This window comes from Emydura macquarii, unplaced genomic scaffold (genome assembly GCF_026122565.2).
Source record: "Emydura macquarii macquarii isolate MOO-44397 ecotype Brisbane River unplaced genomic scaffold, CSIRO-AGI_Emac_v2 contig_1253, whole genome shotgun sequence".
In the NCBI taxonomy this organism is placed as follows: Eukaryota; Metazoa; Chordata; order Testudines; family Chelidae; genus Emydura; species Emydura macquarii.
Window position 1 is genome coordinate 79,062,096 of NW_027131390.1, and position 22,208 is coordinate 79,084,303.

A 22,208-nucleotide genomic window follows, 5' to 3' on the forward strand; every position below is an offset into this window, starting at 1 on the left:
TATATTTACAGCACTGCTGAAGAGTTCATTAAAAAAGAGTGAGAAAATATGCCAATTATTTTCAAATAGGGCCAAGCCGGAACTCTAGGTGGTGTCACTTAATTTTAATTGTTTATTTTCTTTGATTGTCAGAAAAACCTCTATCAATAAGAAGGTAAAAGCTAACTTGAGCATTATCAATTTACCTTTCATAATGTTGACTAAGAATAAATCCAGTGGCTATAGTTTTTTAAATAGTTTTATGCTCTGGATTAAGCTAACATTCCTCAGTCTTTCATTTTACAGTTTTATCTCAGAACTGAAACTGAATTTGATAATTTAAGTCTATAAATTTAGAATTCAAACCTGAATTAAATTTGCTGTCTGGTGCTCCATTAGTAGAGTTATCTTGATAATTTCCAGCCTGCACCTTAAACTAGCAGTTTTATCGCCTATCTTCCATTCATGAAGGTGGAAGTCTTTTTGCTTGTACAAAACAGACAGCTCATCTGATACGAAAGTGTGACTTCTGTTCCTCTTTATAAATGCTTTTTCATTTCAGTGAGCATTTTATACCTGCTATGTGTGGCTGGGCTGAGATCAGAGATAACCTTGCTTGCTTGCTCCATAATCTGTAAAGCCAGTCTCACTGTCTATTTAACAGCGTATTACACTGAAGACAGAAAGATTCCCCCTCCCCCCCCCCCTCCCCCCCCCCCCCCCACACACACACACACACACACTGGATTTTGTGATGGAGACTTTAACGTTTAATAACAAAAAAGAATCCAATCATATTGTGACCAAACAAATTTTGTCTGGGCCTTACTCGAGCTTTATGTGATGCACCTTCCACCACAACAACGTTGGTAGCCTTTCTGTTCTTGGACTACAAGCAGGGGGAATTCCCCAGCATTCTTTAGACAAGCCAGCACATTTATTTTGTCATATTTTATTGGTATGCTGGAGACTGAATACAGTCTTACTTTCTTTATCTGGGAAGCCTACATCTCAGGTCACACACCTCACTATAGTCAGCAATTAGAATTATATTGTATTATATTTTACTGTTGGCTTCATTTAATTTGTGTCCTCTTAATTGTTGATTGGACTAGTATCCTCCCTTAAGATTTCTTTCAGTTTAATCCTCTATTTTTGTTGCAGGTATCCAGGTTAAATGGCCCCCATACGTTTTTCCTTTCTGCTCTTCTTACACCTTCTACTCTTCTTTCATGCATCTATCATCCTTCATGTTCCACCTCCCTCCTGTCCTGGATGTCAGCCAGCCTTTTCTCCTTGTGATTGTCCTTACCTTTAGTGTTTCTGTTAGCTTCCATAGTCTTGCACTTAAACTTTCACTTAAGCCCCTCCACTCTATCTTCCAGAGCAGAAACTATTTCATGTATTGGATGCCGGACTCCACATTTCTAAAACTAAACTAGCTCTTTACCAAAAGAACTATTTTACAGAGACACTGTAATTGCAGCTATCCTTATTCACACAGACTGACTTCTTGGTGCTCTTCCAAACTCTTCCCTCTTGCAACCTGTCCTCCCTTCAAGTTCCATGCAAGTTAATAAAGCCTGTATGGTCTCTATCCCGGAATGACATAGAGGGAATAAATGTCAGAAGTGGCATTAGAATTCCTGAGCTCCTGGCTTTCATTCCGCCAGTGCACTAGACCTCACAATTAATGTTTGCTTATACAGCTCACTGTGTTTTTGTACTGCTGCTTAGTTTCTGCTTTTTTTAAACTCCAGTTCAGGAATAGATTGCAGAATGCATCCCATAAGGGACAGACATCATAATGAAAACAGAAAAATTGACTTCATTCCAGAGTGATATGTTCTTTCCATTCCTAGTTTACAGGCCAAGGAAAATGTTTGGCATACTAAGGGATATAATATATAATTTTTCATGAGTGATATTACACTTTATTGATACTATGTAGAAATTAGTTGAGGCAAACTGGTTTTGAAGTTCTGTTCCAGTAGTAAGAGGTTTGGTTATTTACTCTAGGATTGTAGAGTAGGATGCGCTTCCAAAGTACAGTTAGTTAGGGTTAATTATTTCTTTTCTGGAGTTATTCCTGAATAGCACTGTCAAACACAGTTTGGTGTCTCACACACAGACAAGATGGTTATGTTTCATTTAGAGCAGTTAGTGTTTCATGTCATTAATGCACAGTTCAGCTATTAACAGCAGGTATTCAGTTTCTTGAGTTTTCTTACTTTCTAAAAATTGACTCTTTAGACATATCTGTTCACAACCCCGTAACTGAAGTTCAGAATCCTACCATCATTTCAGGTTTAAACTCTTATTTACAGGAGTTTATAACATAGCTGTAAAAACTCCATTTAATTTACAACTTTTTGTACAAAGTTATGTGTGTGGTGATGGAGGCATTTTACAGCCATTTTCAAATCAGCTTCAGCTTTACAATAGTTGTATCTTTAAATGGTCAGTTAACTCATAAGATATTATGCAAATATAACCTGTCTCACAATTCAGGGCAACGGCACCTGTATTTCCCCTCAGTGGTCCACCAAAGGCACCCACTCTCAGGCTTCCAGCGCCCCTGCTGTTGTCTTTCTTGGTTAAAGACCCACTCCACTCTCCCTTCTGAATGGGGTATTTCCAGGCTGCACAGTTCCCTGCCTTCACTGTTATACCCAGCACTAAGAGGTTACCCAAGGACACCTGGTTACTTTCTTTTCAGAGATGGTTAAAAGGTGAATTGCTACAGTTATAAAGTACCACATAGCACTTCCTATGCAAGCCTACCGTATTCTTAAGGTAAAAAGTATTTACAGAGAAAATATATTAAAAACAATAAAAGAACCTACACATGTTAATAAGTTTATCAGAGTTAAACCCAACCCTGACATGGATTCTGACAGGAACAAGTCCTTCCAACTCTCACCCAAAGTTTATTCCTTGTGATTACCAGTTCATCACAGCTTTAGCTCAGAACAAGCACCCAGACCCTCCAACGCTACCCTAAGGACTGTGACCAAGGATCCTATCCATTTTGCTGAACCAGGAAGAAAACCCGGACCCAGTTCAAAACCAGGCTATTTATCCAAAACTTCTTGCTTAGTCTGTTTGTCCATAGAGAATCCAGTTTGAGCTAGTACATGTGGACTTTTCCAAGGGGGTAGTTTCTCTGCAGATATTAAAACCTGTGTGAATTTGCCTACTCACTCACTGAAGTTCTCCTATTTACCATTCCTATGGAAATGCATACAATTCTGCAACAATACATACACACTTGCATTTTTAATACAAATAAACCCCAAATGTATTAACCCAATTCAATACAGTGTACCCTAAGTCAATAAAGTTCATTGAGAATTTTGCAGGAAATTGTCAGTCTGTCATAACCTGTACTTAATATTATATTGGAAAAGGTTTTAGGATCATAATTCTTGGTTAGAAAGATTTCACAAATTCTTTTTGGGTACACAATTCTGTCAAAGAATAATATAAATTAGTTTTCTCCATATCTGTGAAAAAAATCTGACCTCTAGTGGTAATAGAACTGAATTGCTATAATACTGTGGTGGTTTAATTTTAAATATTGTTAATCTATTTCTGTTTCATAAATTTGGATGTTAGAGTGCTTTAATAAATATACCATATTTGGTAAACTGACAAGCTATAAATAGTTATGTCTAATGTAATCCCTGGTGTCACTGATTTGAAATTGTCAGTGTTAAACAAAGGATTAAACTGATTTAGTTTTTGGAAAAAGAATTTTAAACTCAACTTTCTTAAAACTTTCAACTCAAAACTTTCTTAAATTAACATATATACGTATATCAGTAAAGAAAATAGAGGCCAACAAAAGCCTCATTTGCTTTTCTCCCCATCACTAAGGCATGCATTTAGACAGAATGTAGGCATTAATTTTTCAATAGCTTGGCTTTAATTGATGTATCTTAGCTTCAGTTGTGGTGGCTGTTTTTAAATAGTTGATACATTTTGTGATTTTTTTTTCTTTGTTTATTATTTATGAATGTGTATCTGATGGCAAGGCATAGAGCAGCTATGTTCTAAGTAACCTTACTCCTAACTTACCTTTAATATACCTCATCCTGACCTGAAACGCTACTGAAGTTAAGGTCCTGAATTTTTCTTCTTTTCAGAGAGAACCAATCATGCTAAATAGTGTCGTAGTTCTGTGATGTGGTGGTTTATTTATTTAGATGGAATAAAGGGACCCGAAGAGTTAAAGGTATTAACAAACCCTGTCTCTGTTCAACATTAAACAGTTTTTAACAAGATTTGGGGTTTGGCATATAGAGACCAAACACACCATTAAAAATCCTTTTAACTCTTTATTAAAGATACAGGAAAAAAAGGAAAAACAGTTAAAGCATTTGCATTGTAAAGTATTAAATAAAGTTTTCATTTTAATAACAGCCCTTGTTCCTTTTCCCTTTTACCTGGAGAGAGGTTTTAGAAGGAAAAAAACCCTTGCTTGACAATGTCTTAGATGGTATTAACTATGGTAATAAATGTCCTTTCTAGGGAAAAAAGTTTTTAGTTGATATGGGCTGGCACTGCTCCTGCTATTTAAGTCTGATTCCATTTCCTAAAGGGAAAAACAAGATGAACACACACAGGTCCACCAACAGCAATTCCAGGCCCCAGGCAAAACAGTCCTGTCCCGACTCTTCCTCCCATGGCCCCGCCCACAATCCATCCCTGCTCCACCTCAGGCCTCACCCCTTTGCCCGCTCACTGCTGTGTCCCCCCCACTCAGTCCCCCTCTTCTCTTCCACACTTCTCCTCTCACAGGCAGCGAGTGATAGCTGCTGGGGGGGGGGAGGGATGTGATGGGTGGCCAACTGGGGGGACAAGAAGAGGGACAAAAGCAATGGCAGAAAGGAGTGGGGGAAGGAGTGATACAGAGAGTGGTAGGGCTGGGCGGGACCTGGAGTGTGGGCAGGGCCATGGACAGGAGAGGCTCAGGCCCTTTTAAATTGCCAGACACGTAGGCAATTACCCCCTTTGCCCTCCTGTCAGGGGCCTGAACACCCGCAAGAAAGGAGAGAAGAACAGCAAAGATAGAAAATGCAGCTTCTGTCTCTGATATTGACTTTCAATTGCCATCTGATTGCTGGAAAAACATGGGCACGACACACAGCCTTATCAGCTACTGAGAGACCTGGCAAACTTGTACAAGCATCAGGATGTTACAGGGCATTGCTTTTAGCTGCCTTTCTGATCACAGGCTTACAGCAGTATTGCGGAATATGCAGTCTTGGCTAGCTAAGGCAGACTTTTATTAAGCAGAAGGCAAAAGGAGAGAGAGTGGAAAGAAAAGAAATAAGGTGGGAAAGGAAAAGGACACATGGGAGAGGGGTGGGAGGGAAGAGAGAGATGGTGTGTGGGATTCAGCTGGAGCCAGTAGAGCTGATGATGTCATCTGGGTTCCTCTCTCTGGCCCAGTCTTGTCAAGACATCTCTAAGGATCAGGATGACAAAGACCTGGGGTCTCAGGAGATGACAGAGGTGGCAGCCATGAGGATGAAGCTTGCTCTAGTAGACCATTTTTCTTCCTAAGTTTCCTCCTTTTTGATGCTTTAAAAAAAAAAAAAAAGGAGTAGTGGGTGAGCCTCATGGATTTTGTCCATCAATTAAGCCTGTTTTCTGACAACAATTTTGGCTCATTGATTTTTTTTTTCGGTCTCACAATATTCTTTTTTACAAGCATGATCTTAATATAGACCCTGAATTATATCAGTTTTATGGTTTTCAAGATTTTTCTCTGCACCCATGAAGGCTAGAAACCTTTTCTTTTTTATGAAAGATTTTATTTTCATGTAATCACCTGATTCCAAGAGCTGGGGCTTTAAGGCAAAAACAAAATAGTGTGTGACTTGTGATAAAATCACAAGAGTTGACAACAATTCAACTGTAAACTTGCTCACTAGTGAACAAAGGTTAATGAATTATCAACCAGACACTTTCTGCTTTCAGATTTATGGCCAAATTCTTGAGCCTGCTCACAGCCTGGGCAGACAAATTGTGTGCAGCAGTGATCTTTAGAGAAGTGGGAATTGGTTGGAAATCTATGGCAGCTTCAGAACCAGGTAGTGCTGTCAGGATAAAGGCCTGGCAGATCCCTATAGACCCCATCCACATTGCCTTGCCCCCACCACTGCTCCCACCTCACCCTTAAAATATCCTTTCCTACTGGGCTTGAGGCAACTCCAGGAGGGCTGTGCTCTGTGATTTGCAGAGTACACAGGCCCATTGAGCTCCTCACATTCTGCTCCCTCAGCAGCAGAATTAAACCATTTCCAGTGCATTCAATACCTCTTGTTCTTGTGTGGGGTGAATGGGACTTTTGCAGTAGAGGAGACTAGGAAATATCGAGGCACTCCTGCCTACACATTGTATTTTCTGTCTTCTACGGAGCTACGTTTGATACACTTCATATTGTAACCCTGGTAGATGACCCTTATTTTTTTTATGGGTTTAGATTCAGTTTGGTCTCTCAGAATATCACAGTATGAATTTTAATAAGGCATTCCATTTACTTAAGAGGAGTGTAGGGTTTGTTTTTTAATCAGTCTAAATTTGGATGGCATGGCGTTTGAAAGTACTGTGGAATTGGTAAAGAATTGTGGTTAGTCTCTTAGCCAGTGCATATTCTGTCCATTCATATAGTCTATGCGCACATTCTTCATGTAGATGAGTTTTGCAAAATCCCACTTGGCCAGGGCATGTTGGAAGCTTTCCTGGGCAAGTCTGCCCAACAGTATCAATTTCTGAGGATCTAAGTTATTTTTTCCCCTTTAGCCTTTCTGATTGCAAAGAAAATCATAAAATCAGTGTCTTAGTGTAAGCAATGATACAGCTGCCTGTGGGGGAGCTGCACTTGCTGTGCCTTCAGAGAATGTGGAGTAGCAGCTGCAGTGGACCCTTGCTGAATCCCTCAGGTGCCTAGCTCTTTTGGCACAGGGCCAGATTGTCCCCTTCTCAAACCCTGCCCAGCTGAGGCCAGCCCCAACTTCTTGGCAGTTCTAGTCAGTGGCATTGGAACAGTTTTTATAGTGAAGATTCTGAACGCCATTGAACAAAACTTTAAATCCTGTATATGATGGAAATTACTTCATGCCACGGGATGCGGCTGCAGCCCTAGTTCTAGCGTCTCTAGGTCCAGGCCTTTCCTTAAGCAAAGATGGGAGTAGTGCAGAACCCTAGCCCCTGCATAGGAATTTTGCTTGGACTAGTCAGTGTTCCAGTCATATTTGCAACACAGTGGAAGGAAATTTGGTCACAAATCTGAGGTAGTTATGGAAGCCTCAGAATCCAGTACCGCTACTACTCATATCAATAAATACATTTGTGTGTCTGCATTTCAAAGCCATCTCTTTATGTCTCTTATGTATACTATTTCCTTATTTTTATACTAGATTGCTCACTGAGGTTATGTCTGCCTCAGGCTAACATCTTGCCATTTCTTTATCAGCTGTGGTGGAAGCACAAATGTAGATAGACCACTGGTTCTTTTGCTACTATGTTTTCTCACCGCACTCAGAACAGCTAGTAGTAAAACTGGGAGAGATTTTCCCAAACAAGGTAATATATACTACGATATATAAAGCTAGAATATGCTTAGCCTCTTCTTCTTTGAAACTTTTTTTTTTCCTCTTTCTCCCGCAACCCCATTTGTTCTTCTCCTTCCCAGTTCTCAGCTGAAAACATAACCTGAAATCCTTTAAAAAAACAAAAAGACATTACTATAATCAAGACAGTACGCTGTCCCTCTGAATCAAGAACTCAGTTAGACCCAGTGTTAATAAAATATGTATATAGCTTTTGAATAGAACAGCACTTCAGCATGTACTTACTGTTAAGCAGATGCGTAAATCCCTTTCACTTCATAGTTAAGCATCAGTTTAAGTGCTGTCATGAATAGGGATACATTTCTGAATTGGCCAAGTATGCAGCTGGATATTTCTAAGCTGGAAATGAAGTTTTACTATTTGGCTGATAGGAATTGAATAGTAAAGGAACATAATTTATAAAACAACCCCCACATTTTTCTATATGGAGGCTGGAATAATCAGGTTGTAGCCGTTATTAAAATCTGTTCTTAGGGAAAGCACGACACCTCTCAAGAAATGGGAAGATAGTGAATGGGGTGAGAGAATGAACAAAAAGAAATTAAATAACCTGTTTTGAAAGGGTTTAAAAGTTTGGCAGCAATAACATCTAAAGTAACATCTACAAGGAAAGTGCTGCTTGAAAGAGCTGATTTAGTAACAAAGAGGTGGAGAGAGAGACAGAGGTGGTGTAATGATTGTGACATGCTGTTTTTCATTGAAGCAAGAGTACTGCAGCTGAGGCAGCAGGTGGCAGCAGCTTCCTCTAAAAAGGAAGTGGAAATAGAAACAAGCAAAATTAGCAGCCGCTGGCTGTATGGCAGTATTCTCCGCTGTAATGCCATTTCGTCTGTTCTGTAGAACTTCTCTAAAAGAAATGCTCAGCTGGCATCCATCTGGAACGTGAACAGTTTGCAGTTTAGAAAAAAGGTGTTCTTACTCCTCTGTTTCCCCAGAATGTACATCAACATGTATGGGAGTGTCTTAATTTGTTTTGCAGGATGGAATTTTATGTATCAAACTCTGGATCTGATTTAGAATCATAGACTTTAATGTCAGAAGGGACCAATATGATCATCTAGTCTGACCTCCTGCACAACGCAGGCCACAGAACCTCACCCACCCACTCCTGTAATAGACCTCTATCCTATGACTGAGTTACTGAAGTCCTCAAATCATGGTTTAAAGACTTCAAGGTACAGTCAATCCACCAGCAAGTGACCCATGCCATGTGCTACAGAGGAAGGCAAAAAAAAAACCCCAGGGCCTATGCCAGTCTGCCCCGGGGAAAAATTCCTTCCCGGCCCCAAATATAGCAATTAGCTAAACCCTGAGCATGTGGGCAAGACTCACCAGCCAGACATCCAAGAAAGAATTCTCTGTAGTAACTCAGAACCCACGCCATCAAACGTCCCATTACGGGCCGCTAGGCATATTTACCACTAGTAGTCAAAGATCAGTTAATTGCCAAATTAGGTTGTCCCAGTATACCATTCTTTCCATAAATTTATCAAACTCAGTTTTGAAACCAGCTAGGTTTTTTGCCCCCACTGCTCCCCTTGGAAGGCTGTTCCAGAACTCCACTCCTCTGATGGTTAGAAACCTACATCTAATTTCAAATCTAAACTTCCCGATGGCCAGTTTATATCAATTTGTTCTTGTCTACATTGGCACTGAACTTAAATAATTCCTCTCCCTCCCTGGTATTTGTCCCTCTGATGTACTTATAGAGAGCAATCATATTTCCCCTCAACCTTCTTTTGGTTAGGCTAAACAAGCAAAAGCTCTTTGAGTCCCCTCTCATACAAACTGTTCCGTTTAACCATTGATTATTTCAGTACGTACACTTAGGGCTTGCCTACACAGGGACTTATTCATAAAGTTAAACTGCTATAGTTCTTCCAGTATAACTCCCTGTGCAGATCCTTCTACCAGAATAAAAGAGTGTATTTTTTTATTTTATTTATTTTTAATTTTTTTGGTTTAGCTTATGTTGCCTTGGAAGCAGTTCAAGGTAAACTGAAAAAAAAGGTACTCATTCCAGAATAAGAGTGTCCACATGGGAAGTTATACCAGTATAGTTCTTGCTGTTTGACTATGCTAGCATAATTATGTAAGTATAACTGGAAAAATCTTCTGTATAGAAAAGCTATTGGAATGAAGTTTACTTCCTCTGAATAAAACCTGAGTAAAGTCAGGGGAGGGTACATACGAGGGGGTGAAACCCACCAAAATCTACCAACCTACAACCAGGGCTCAGGACTACAGCAGTTCTCCTTTGTCCCAGTTTGCTGCTGCTTTAGCATATAGTCACTGCAGTTCTTCCACACAACGTGTGGGGGTTGATAGTCATTGGATCCGTGTAATACGGAATCCTATGGCCCCTTCCTTATCATACCCTAAAGTCCTCCACATGCAAGATTGTTCTAGTTTTACTTCCTTAAATTTGTTTCTTATCACAGGGCTCTGGACATGTGCAAGATCTTCCCCACGAGGGTGAATATCGTTCCTAAAGAACGGACCTATTTGGGGCTGCGGGGTTGCATAAATGTGAATGAGGGCAGAATTTGTCCCACTTGGTTTAAAGCCCTAGGAACAAATGTGGAGCTCCCATTGAAATGCTTGAGATCTACACACGCAGATCCAGAGGAAGAATTTACTTCTTAGTATTCAGAGTAGAGACCTATGGGGTTATTTGGCTAACTTGACCCAGATGGGGTCAGCATCATGGCCTTCACTGTCCTGATTGCCATTTCCAGATGTGCCACTTCTTTGGATGTGGTAATCTTAAAAAAAAAAAAAAAATTGATACCAGAACTGCTCATTAAATGGTACTGGCAAATCATTGCCACAAAAAGCACTCCCAGAAATGATACTTTTATAAATACAAGGGAAAAAAACAGAGATCTCTGCATGATGGGCATTTTATTACGAAAGAATCATGATCTAATGTGCAGAGGAGTCCTTTTTAGAGGGGTCTGACTAGTCTTATTGTGTTAAATGTAGTAGTATAAAATAATTCTAATCATCAAGCACCTAAAGGGTGCAGTCTATTAAAACAAATTTCTGTTTTAGACCTAGAACAGAGAATGCCTGGGTATTTGCAAAGTCTAATGCAGTACAAGCCATTGGGGTGATGTCATTTGGTAAGTGTATGTGTGTGTCTGCACATTTCTTCCCCATCTGCAGTCAGCCCTAATGGTGAAAAAATTTTACTTTACATCTGGACCTGTGTGACATATGCATTTTCCTTTAAAGTTTTTACATTAGTGTTAAGCTGGTTTAGGCAGAATTAGAGCTGGCCTTAATCTTTTCCATTAGCCAAAATTGAATCTTTATTCAAGTTTGTATAAATCTTCTCTTATGTGCATAGTCCCCACTCTAACGTCTACTCTCACTGTTCTGATATCCTTCTGTCGGCTCTAGTGTGCTGGTGCTCTGAGGTCTCCCTATTGCTTTTTACTGCAAACATGCCTGTCATGGGAAGTCCCAGAGTGGGAAATGTCACAAATCTGGACCGAACATCTGTAAATTCTGCAACACAGAGAAGCTCTAGAATGCATCAAGTGGCAGTGTAGGTGCTTCAGAAATCTCAGTAGTTCTTCTGAATCCTGGTGTAAACCTGAAGGGAGCAGCAGGAGGCACTGGAGATTGAAATGAAAGAGAGAGCAGGAAGCTGTGTCTGTGGTTGGCTGGAGAGGACCAGGTGGCATTGCAAGAGATGAGAAATCAGAATCATATGAGCTGAGTGGAACATGGAGACCCACGTAGAATGAGATAAATATCCAAAATGTAAAACCATTTGATGTTTGCTGCACCTTATGTACTAATGGATGGATTTAAACTGTGCTATATTTCCACTGCCATGGAGTCCACAAGCTTAGTATGGTGCAAAATATTTATTTTTAATGTATGGATTTTTTTTAATTGCCATGTGTGTTTCAGCATTCGTTTGCCATCATAACAGCTTTTTAATCTATGGCTCTTTGAAAGAACCCACTCTGAGTAACTGGTCTCGCATCACTCATGTGTCCGTCTCACTCGCTCTGATTATCAGTGTGGTGTTCGCTGCATGTGGATATGTGACATTTACTGGACACACGGAAGGTAAGATACTCTACACATCCATTTTAATGCTTATCTTGGCCTTCTGACACTTTCCTCCCTTTTTGTTTGAGTTTGGTTAACTCCCTGTGGAATGGAGAGAAAAGGAAATGCCAAGCTGATTATTGTCCTTTTATGTGTACTTGAACAGGAGTATCTGGGATTTATCCTTCTTACCTAGTAGTCAAGATATGGGAGTGGGGTGAAAGCCAGCCCAAGGTCTATGTTTATGGAAGATGCTGTAGACCAGTGGTTCTCAACCTATTTACCAGTGTGGGCTGCATATGCAGCTCTCTGTGTTATGTGGGCCACATCCACACAATATACGTACTACCTGCACATCTACAAAAAACATACGGTTTAGTATTTGTTATATGACAGCAGTACAATTCTAATCAATATAGAACCTTTCATTTCAACGCTGGCAAATGTCTACCAAAAGCATTATAAATTAGCAAAATAAGTCAATACATTAACTGTTAAAATTAATTAATTTATTGTAAGGGTGGCCTGGCATGGTTTATTGCCACTCACTTCCATGCTGCTGCTGGTGGCATGGCTGGGTTGAGCACCTGGAAAGCGTGGCTGCAGAGCCTGCCTGCAAAGATGGGAGCCCTGCCTTGTATGGGGTGCCCTTCCATCCAGGGACTGCCCTCTATGCACCCATTTCTCCCACTCAGGGACTGCCCCTCCAGCCAGGGAATTCTCTCTATCTCTCAGCCCCTCCTGGGACTGCACCCCCACTATCTGGACTGGCACATGTGCCTGCCCTGCAGAATGACCCTTCCCCCCGAATGCCCCCTCCTGAACTCAGTCCCCCACCCAGATACTGCCCTCCAGGGACTGCTCTCCAGGGACTCCAGGGACTGCTCTCCAGAACTCCCCCCAACAACTGCCTCCAGGGACTGCTCTCCAGAACTCAGCCCTGCAAAATGACCCTTCCCCCCGAATGCCCCCTCCTGAACTCAGTCCCCCACCCAGATACTGCCCTCCAGGGACTGCTCTCCAGAACTCCCCCCAACAACTGCCTCCAGAGACTGCTCTCCAGAACTCCCCCCAACAACTGCCTCCAGCCTGCTAGCCCCCATCCAGGGACTACCCCCAGCCACTAGTCCCTCCCCACCTAAAGTTTGTCCCTCCCTGTGGCCACAGCTCCCTGCACCTCCATCCCCGCAGCCTGCATTCCTCTCACCAGGCCTGCTGGTCTCCTACCTCGGCAGCCCGCCCTGCCCGCCTACCACTGTGGTCCTAGTGCCCCAAAGCCTGCTCAAGCTGTGGTCACTGGACCTGTGATTCTGCTGAGTATGTTGGGGGGGAGGGGTGTGCTGAGCACCCTGGTCTCCTTCCGATGCTGTGATGCCCAATCTGGTTGGGGTGGCAGGCTGACACTGGGCCCGATCCTGCACTACATTTTTGCACACACACCTGCAGACTCTGCACTCAGGACAGCTGCCCTTTCCACCCCACCCTAGTTACAGTCCTGAGGATGTCACATGGGCCACAGCTGTGTGCTGACTGGGCTGCAAGCAGGCTGCGGATTGAGAACCACCGGTGTAGACGGGTGGAGTCGAGCCCTGTTGGTGGAAAGCTGTCGTCAAGAAGATACATTAGCACAAAACTGCTTCCCTGTGTTGGAAGGATTGCATGGGATTAGCACAGCACAAAAATAAACTGCACTGCCCAGGATTAGGGCCTGGCCAGAGTTCATGGGAATATGATGAGAATATATAAAAGCCTAAATAGTGTCCACACATTGCCTCAACTCCCTCTGTTGGCAGTGCTCTTCTGGTGTCTAACTGAGCTACTGTCCGCACATGCCCATCAGAATCTTGACAGAATGGAACAATGATACTATTGTCACCTGCACTCCTTCGGAATGAAATTGCCTTGGAATGCAGGTGGCGAGGCTGCAACTGACTGGTATAACTGACAAACACCTAGGCTGGCAAGAACGATTCTTCCACAGAAATTTGGGAAGCTGATGAGGGGGGCGGAAAGAGGAGACATTATGAGAGAGTGAAAGGGGAAAAGTTGGTGGGGTGGAGGCAACTCTCTGTCTAGTATTCCTAAAACCATAAGGTTTTTTGACTTGAGGATCCTCTATCAAAACGAGGATAAAATTTCATATGCACAACTCAGGTACATACTTTCTTTGAAACTGCAGCCTTGATTATGTATTTCAGAAATGCACCATATGCTTCTTGCTGTCTTTGTAACAGATTTTGCTCTCGCTTTGTGAAGGAGCAGGAAGAGGGAGGTGAGTGTTAAGGGAGGAAGAAATTTGTTAAATGCATCATCGTTTCTCAGGTCTGCCAAACATATTTTTAGATAAATTTCTACAGTTGTTTCCTTCATGGTCCAGTTTAAAGTTGTAGGAGAAGGTTTGTCAGCCTCATCTTTTTGAGGCAGACAGCAGCATTTAGATGAACTCAGAGTAGGGGATTTTCACACACACACACACCCAGTTTGTTTATCCGGGAAAGCAACTTACTGCTGCTCACACCCAGCTTTCTAGCTGGACTAGCTGCCTATAGAATGACTAAAAAATATTTCAGGACCAGGAAAATAATATTATAGACGAACTCATTCCACCTTCCATCTTTTTTTACCAGTTCCCTGGCTCTCTTCTTTCTCCAGAATGAATCTGGTTATTTCTTGAGCTCCACTGGACTCCTAAAAGTAGCAAGTCATATGCAGTATAATGGAAATCAGAGGTGGAAAAGACATTTATGCCATTTAGTTATAGTCTTAAGATTTGTTCATGTTCCATGATGAGTTAGTCGTTCAGCCCAAACTAGATTCCATGGTCACCTTTCTCCAGGACCTTTGCTATAATAACTAGGCAAGATGTTTATCTGAATTGTACAGCAGTACTTTAGTAAGCTGATGCAAAAGGAATTGCTAGTTAATAATCCATATATTTACAAAAGGCTTTGAAGGTCAATGCATCTTTGAAATCCCCCAGTATAGTGGTGCAGCTATGATTAGATCCTGTAATATGATACACAGGAAATGTGGGTCTCTAGCTGTACCCCTCTAGTCTTCCTTATGCAATTGTTCTTGTCCTAAGAATAACAAAAAGGAAATCTGTTTGTTTTAACCAAATGTTTTTCTTTCTAAAACGGTAACATACTGATTTAAAAATAAATACCAGAAATACTGTTAACAAAGTCATCTCAAAAAGAGAGCTGCAAAGAATAGGACGACAATAGGCTTAACCCTGTAATATGTGTATGGTAAGTATACTTAAATGGAAATGATCTTGAGAACACAAGAAATAATAGAAAATGCTGCTACTATCGGCCGTAGTGAAAGGTCATTTTGAATGTAATTTGTGATTATCTAATCGTCTTCTGACTTGTGCAAGTTATTCTGGTGATTTATATCTCTTTGCGTGAGTGTAAATGTCAGCTAATAATTAGCCATGATTGTCATTAATTTGAAAATAATTTTCATTTTTCACTATTATCCAGGAGATATATTTGAAAACTATTGCAGAGACGATGATCTTGCTACATTTGGAAGGTTTTGCTACGGAGTCACTATAATCCTGACTTTCCCCCTTGAATGTTTTGTGACTAGAGAGGTGAGGCATTTATCTTTTTTTTCTTCCCCATGATGTTTTTAATCATGTGATTAATCTATAAGATATATGGCGATCACTGACTGATCTTATGTAAATGTCAGTACATAATGGTCTGATGCATGCTAGCTTAAGTTTTTAGTAGGCTTTTTCTTATGATTTCATAAACTTAATATTGTTTTCTGTAATAGTGCTGCTTAAATTCTAAGTATGGTATAATGGAACTGGCACATAGTGAACTCCAGTATGGTGAATCACACAATATAATATGCAGGAGTTGATTGCAACTGGATGGGGCAGGAGATTTAGAGTGAAGTAAAGGGAAAGTCCTGGATTGTTTCACTGTACTGTAATACCATTAATGGAAAATCTGTAGGAAATCTTTTCTTTTAATAAATGACTTCATGGTAAGGAATTTCACTGTGTTTATCAGGTGAGTGGGAAGAGCACAACTATGTGCTGAACATATAGCCACGTCAAATGTTGGGTTGTTTTTTTTTTTGCAATTTAATAATTTTCATATGAAATAATTTCTGGAAAAGGATTAACACATCTCACTGAAGTAAAAAATTTAAGACGGTTGAGAGCCATAACAAAGCCAAAGAAAAGTTACAAACTGTGTTTTCATTTCAGGTAATTGCCAATGTGTTTTTCAGTGGGACCCTTACAACCATTCTCCATGTTGCTGTGACAGTGATTGTTGTTGGTGTAGCTACAGGCATATCTTTAGGGTATGATTGCCTTGGAATAGTTTTAGAGCTGAACGTAAGTGCACCTAATGCTCCATTATGTACTAAATCACACTTTCATATAAATGGAATTCTGAAAAATTACAATATTCGTTTAAATGTAACATCGTATAGAGTTAGCAGTGTCAGAGAAGGAAGGGAATTATTTACCACCTCAGAAGATAAGACAAAAGAGCAATGTCCTGAAGCTAAGTAAACTTCAAGCGGGATAGCCAGAGGGCTTTCATAATCTTCAAGAGTAAATGTACATTATCAAAGGATGTGGCAGATGGCCGTGGACCATGACTACCAGTAGTTAAATACAGGTTAGAGAAGACAGTGGAGTACAATGGGGCTTGTTAAAATGTTGACAGTTGCTATTTGGAAATAGTTACTACAGCATTACAGGTATCCCATGTTGAGTCACTATATCCCCTAGCCATGTCTGACTTTTGAGCCTGGATTCCTGTCAAGCTTATGACAGAAGGGAGGTTGCAGCCCATTTCTTCCACTGCTATTGGACTTTCCTTTGCACTGAGCTGCACCAGAATCTTCATTATGGGAAGGCCAGAGAGTGGGGGTCCAAAACTGACCTTTTAGGATGGAAAATATATCTCTTGCCAGGCATCATCCCTAGAACTCTGGTGTTCCCTCAAACTGAAGGCAGAGGCTCCAAAACCAGGTATTCAGTTTAAAGACAGATACTAAGGTTTTTCTTGTCTTTAAAATTGATACAACATAAAGTGTTAAGGACTCTAACAGAGTAGCTGGCCCATTAAGTGAAACTGGCCTCAGCAATCCTGTTCCCATCCTGGTGTTCGCAGATGGGCCAGTTCAGCATCTGGGGAGCTATAAGAGGCCTGTGAAGATCCAGTGAGAGTCAGAGTAGACTGAGTGAATCAGGAGTGAGGCAAGAGAAGAGATCTGCCAAAGAGAGAAGGTGCTTCCTGGGAGAAGGTTAAAGGCAGGAGAGCAGCAAGAGGGATTTCCCGACTTGTGGCCCCAAGCTAGAGAGCTAGGGCCAGATGGCTGCAGAGGGCTAACGGAGCAGCAGTAGAGGGTGTTGCCTGCTGAGTCTAAGCCAGAGCCAAGGGCCAGAGGAGGCTGAAAGAAGGGAGAGCAGTAGAGGGGTTTACCTGCTGGTATCTCCTTGCTGGAGAGGTGGACCAGAGGAACAGTGAAAGAAAAATACTCCCAGCAGAGAGGCTGTGGAAGTTACCAATGGGAAAAGCAGGGTTGCACCCCAAAAGCAAGAGGTGGGGTGGCTTTCTTGTCAGGAAGAGAAGGACTGAGAGTCTGGATGTGGTGAAAGATGCCAGAATATGGGATACATGTTATGTTAATGCCCAAAAAGATATGTGACTTTAACGACTGTTTACACTGGGGTGATATGCACTATGTTTTGGAACATTTTATAGAGTACTTGCACTATGCCTTAATAAATTGTTGTGGGACTAGAAGATAAGCTTCCATGGAGTTACTGGGGACTCAAAAGGGAAACTGAGGTGAGGGGCCACTTCCAGGGCAGCCCTGAGTCCACGAGGAGGTGCCAAGGAGAAGGCCACTTGTTACAGTCTGGAAACTGGTTTGCTGGTAAAAACAACATTTTAGCCCAGGGGTGGGGAATGTCCGGCCCGCGGGCCGTATAGGGCCACGAAATCATTTGGTCTGGCCCTGGCGGCGGGGGCGAATTCGGCGGCGGCAGGGGTCCGGTGGGGGGGGGGGGGGGTGCCCGCCGCCGAAACCCTGCCGCCATTTGCCCCTTTTCGGCGGCGGGGGGAGGGGGGAATTCGGCAGCGGGCACTGCCCCCCCCACAGAACCCCGCCGCCACCGTGAAACCGCGCCCCCGCCGAATTCCCGCCGAATTCCCCCCTGCCGCCAGGGCCACCATCAGGCCCTTGGCAGAAAAAAGGTTCCCCACCCCTGTTTTAGCCTAATGGAGTCTTGTATGTGAACATAATTTGTTAGCCAACATGAAACAGTAATGATAGAGGAAGCACACTGTATAGCTCATCAAAACATGATTGTATTATTAGCCAGTCTACATTTATGGTAATTCTAGTTTATAACCTATATATACACCTTTATAACCAGTCCTTTAGCTTCAGTCCAGATATTTATAACAAAACATGCCTTGTAGCGATTGAGTTCCTTGAGTCTATTTAGCTTAACAAAGAGAAGGTTAAGGGGTGACTTGATTAGTTGAGTAGTACCTGCATGGGGAAAAATATTTAATAATGAGCTCTTCAATTTAGTAGAGAAAAATATAACACGATCCAACAGCTGGAAGTTGAAGCTAGACAAATTCAGTCTAGAAATAAGGTGTTCGTTTTTAACAATGAATGTAACTAACATTTGGAACAATTTACCAAGGGTTTTGGTGGAGCCTTCATCACTGACAATTTTAAATCAAGATCGGATGTTTTTCTAAAAGATCCGTTCTAGGAATTATTTTGAGGAAGTTCTCTGGCCTGTGTTATACAGGAGGTCAGACTAGATGATCAGAATGGTCTCTTCTGGCCTTGGAATTGATTAATAATATAGTAGGTCTGAGTATCTCATACTTCAGGGTGTAACAGCAGGGGGTTTGAGAGAGCCCTGTAAGAAGACCCACTGCTTCTGATTACATAAAGGGAACCTAAAAATGACTCTCTATGTTGCTGTTCTTTTCACTTAGTTGAGAATCCTAGGACCTGATTCTGCAAGCCCCACTGAAATTAGTGAAGTAGAGGGAAGTGAGTTGGTCTCACAGGTTCAAGGAAATGTCCACAAGTAACAGATTGAAGGATTAGGGTTTTAGCAACATGTGCTCTGCATTACAGCTTAATTTCCTCTTGAGCAATGAGAAGAGGCTCTATAACAGCCACATTAGCTGCTTGTGCTCACACTGATACTACAGAACTAATCCTGATATGCAAATAACTACCTGACTGGCCTCCTCTAAAATCATTAGCTGCATAGTTTCTTTCCAGTTTGTAATCCTTTCCAAACTGTAAATAGCTTAAAATAAACAGAATACATCGTGGCTTGGTTTGGCCAGGCTAGATGTTCCCTTTGGCATTTCCCCCCATGCCACTTGTTTGGCATCTTTTGATAACTTTCTTTCCAGCAGTTCTCCCTATTTTTAAGAGGAATTAAATTCATACAGGGCTGTGTGAAAGGTGTACAAGCAGAACTTTCTTATACTGTAAATAGTTTCTCTTTATCGTTACAAAAAAGACTTATCCCTTGAATAATTAACCTGATAGTACTATTTATTAGACTAAATTTATTATATTATTGAGGTCTGACCAGTGAATGTCAGTTCTACTCTTTCCAAGATTAGTAAGTGGGTATGATTTTTATTTGTTTTATTCGTAAGTTTTTTTTAACCAATCATCCATATAAGTAAGCATTCCCTAAATATAATATTGTTGTCCTGTTTAGCCCAAGCAGTTAGTCAACATTTGAGTCCTTGTCAGATTATTTCCATTGGCAGAAGAAATTGAGGAGATAAATCTGGTATTTCTTTGGTGTAATCTTGTTTATTTACAAAAATGTATACGAAGTCCTGTTTCCCTGAACTTAGTAGAAACAAACGGGAGGCAGTTTCCTTGTTCAGAAATCTCAGTATGCCTTTTCATTTATTCTCTGCCTAAAAAGTTCTGTCCCTTGGTTTCTTCCCAAGCACTGCAATCACCACTGCTTCTCTTGCTGTCAGTTCACTTTCTCCCTGCTTTCTGCTTCTTTTAATTCATACACAAATACATACAGCTGCCAATAAATCAATTCACTAGCCCTTATGTCTGCAGTCAGCCTCTAGAGAAATCACTTGGGCTACATGGCTTAGCTTCTACTCAGATCTTGGGTGATTGTTTCTATTGCTTCAGCTATCACTAAGCAAAAGAGCCATTTAATTGCTCCATCAAGTAGCCTGAATAAAGGGTGTGTGGTACACCCATTGACTTCTATCAGGTCTGTAACTGATGACTGCCAATAACACTTCCCAGCATGACAATATAAGTATCAAGAAAATACAAATGAATTAAATAAAGAGACACATGGATTACTACATCCCCTACTCTCTCTCAAATCAACAAACTCTTAACTGTAATTAATGCAGATTACCCATAACAAGCCTGTAAGAGGGTGGCCTGCACAGAAATGCAGACCTCTTTGATGGTAACTGATGCATGGCTACAACTATATTCTAGCCTGCACTGGAGCTTATTTAAGAAAATACTTCAGTACATGCTTAAATCCATCCTTATTCAGGACAGCACTGAAGCTGAACCTGTAGTTAGTTCCCTTAAAAGTTTAGCATATGCTTCAGTATTGTCCTCAACAGGGTGCTTTCCTGAATCAGAGTCTGTGTTTGGAGACATTGCTCAGCAATACTGTTCTGAGTAGCTGCTAGGAGCAAGTTAAATTGCTACATTGATGTTTATCTTGCGTAGGAAGCTTTTTCTTTGTTTTATTAAAAGTTAAAAACTTTAAGGAAATCCAGGTATGTGCTTTATGATAGTCAGTGCATGAAAGGAACTATAAGGATTAATGAGTAATACTGCCCCTTTATATGTTTTCTAAAACCCTGTTTGGAAATGTTCCTAAATATTTCATATGATAAAATATTTCAAAGCTATTTAAAATGTTATGTTTACTGTACTGCGGTAGCTGAAAATTTTCATGTCAATTTGGCTTATTAGAAAGCAAGTTCATGCGGAGTAAAATTTCACCTTGTTACAGTAAAATGAGTAAGTTGTAACTGTTTCCTTCATTCTGAGACATTTCAAATTACTGTGCAGACTCCTTTGCAATCTATTTCGGTTTTGGTGATTGAAACCATACAGAAGAAAAGCCACTATTCTTGTTTCACTTAATATGAAACTTTTTGCACAGATCTAATTACAACTGTTTAACTATAAAATAATTCCAAGTGTTTGTTTTGTGCTGGAGATGTGAATATATGCTTATGGGGGATTTTTTTTTTGTTTCCTCCTCCCAGGGGGTTCTCAGTGCTACTCCACTTGTTTTTATCATCCCAACAGCATGTTATCTGAAGCTGTCTGAAGAGCGATGGAACCATTCAGATAATCTCATATCCTGCCTGATTCTGACTGTTGGTGTGTTAGTGATGACAGTTGGATTCGTTATGACTATCTTGCATCCCCAAGAATGTAGTCATGGAAGAGAAATGTTCTACTGCTTTCCTAATAATGCCTCTCTTTACAACAGCTCCCTTCCACCTTTTTAATCAATTTGCCAACCCTGAGTCTAAAGGGCCACTCAGTCAACCCAATTCTAATTTAAATATGACTAGGACAGAGTGCTCATGTGTTTTTGTACTCATTAGGAATCTTAAATTATACAACTATATTTGTATCTTGTTTTATACTATTATCCTTTTCCAGATGAGAATTAAGATTTGACTTAAGATTGTGAAGTGCTTTAAGGTGCATTGCATCAAACCTGACTATTCAGTAAAGCCTCATTAATTTGCATGAATAACTTGAAAACCAATAGCAAAGGATGCACTTTAGCAAATTAGAAATCAAACAATTAAAAAGCATAGATTAGGCATTTTAGAATGTACTTTCTATATTCTTTAACAAATGGAGTTTTAATTGTAATTATTTTTTATAGCTCCACAGAATACTAGTAAATATGCGCTAGTATATTTTCTAAAACTATATTATTAACAGACCTGACCATACCACTCTGATATTATATCTTTGCTAAGAAGTGGGGGTAGCCCTATGAATTTTGTCTGTGATTTGTAGTGATACGCAGCCACACAAGGATTCCTATTGCTTCTCCTCAATGTAGGGTGGGATGAGGGGGCATTTCACAGTCAGTCTTATTAAATGGGGTATTTTTAGCTGGTGGCTTGGCCTTAAAATAAAGTAATTCTAAATCTATACAAATGGTTTGCAGTGAGGCCCCCCTCACCCAGAGATGCAAGGTAAGAGGTTGGGATAATTAATTAATACAGTATACGCTCGTTTGCAGCAACAATTTGAAATAGCAATCACCGCTTATGAGCAACATTTCCCCTGGGAACATTTTTCCTACCATGAATTGTCCTCTTGGTAACAGCAACATAGCCACCACATAAAAGCATCATTTGTGATGTCACATCCAGGGGTGGCAACTGGCGGGGGGCATGTAGGGGCTTTACCCCCTCTCCCAACTGCATCTTTCCACTCTCCTCC

General features: G+C 41.0%; 1 protein-coding gene across 1 annotated transcript in view; it reads left to right on the forward strand.

Moving 5' to 3' along the window:
• SLC38A11 (solute carrier family 38 member 11) overlaps nucleotides 1-21,919 on the forward strand; it is a 43,165-nt gene extending 21,246 nt beyond the window's left edge. Inside the window, exons 8-12 of the mRNA XM_067549878.1 lie at nucleotides 10,677-10,747; nucleotides 11,547-11,708; nucleotides 15,179-15,291; nucleotides 15,922-16,053; nucleotides 21,002-21,919. Coding sequence (XP_067405979.1) covers nucleotides 10,677-10,747; nucleotides 11,547-11,708; nucleotides 15,179-15,291; nucleotides 15,922-16,053; nucleotides 21,002-21,250 — 727 coding nt within the window. The 3' untranslated portion in view covers nucleotides 21,251-21,919. The remainder of the gene's footprint in view (nucleotides 1-10,676; nucleotides 10,748-11,546; nucleotides 11,709-15,178; nucleotides 15,292-15,921; nucleotides 16,054-21,001) is intronic.
• The last annotated feature ends 289 nt before the right edge of the window (nucleotides 21,920-22,208 follow it).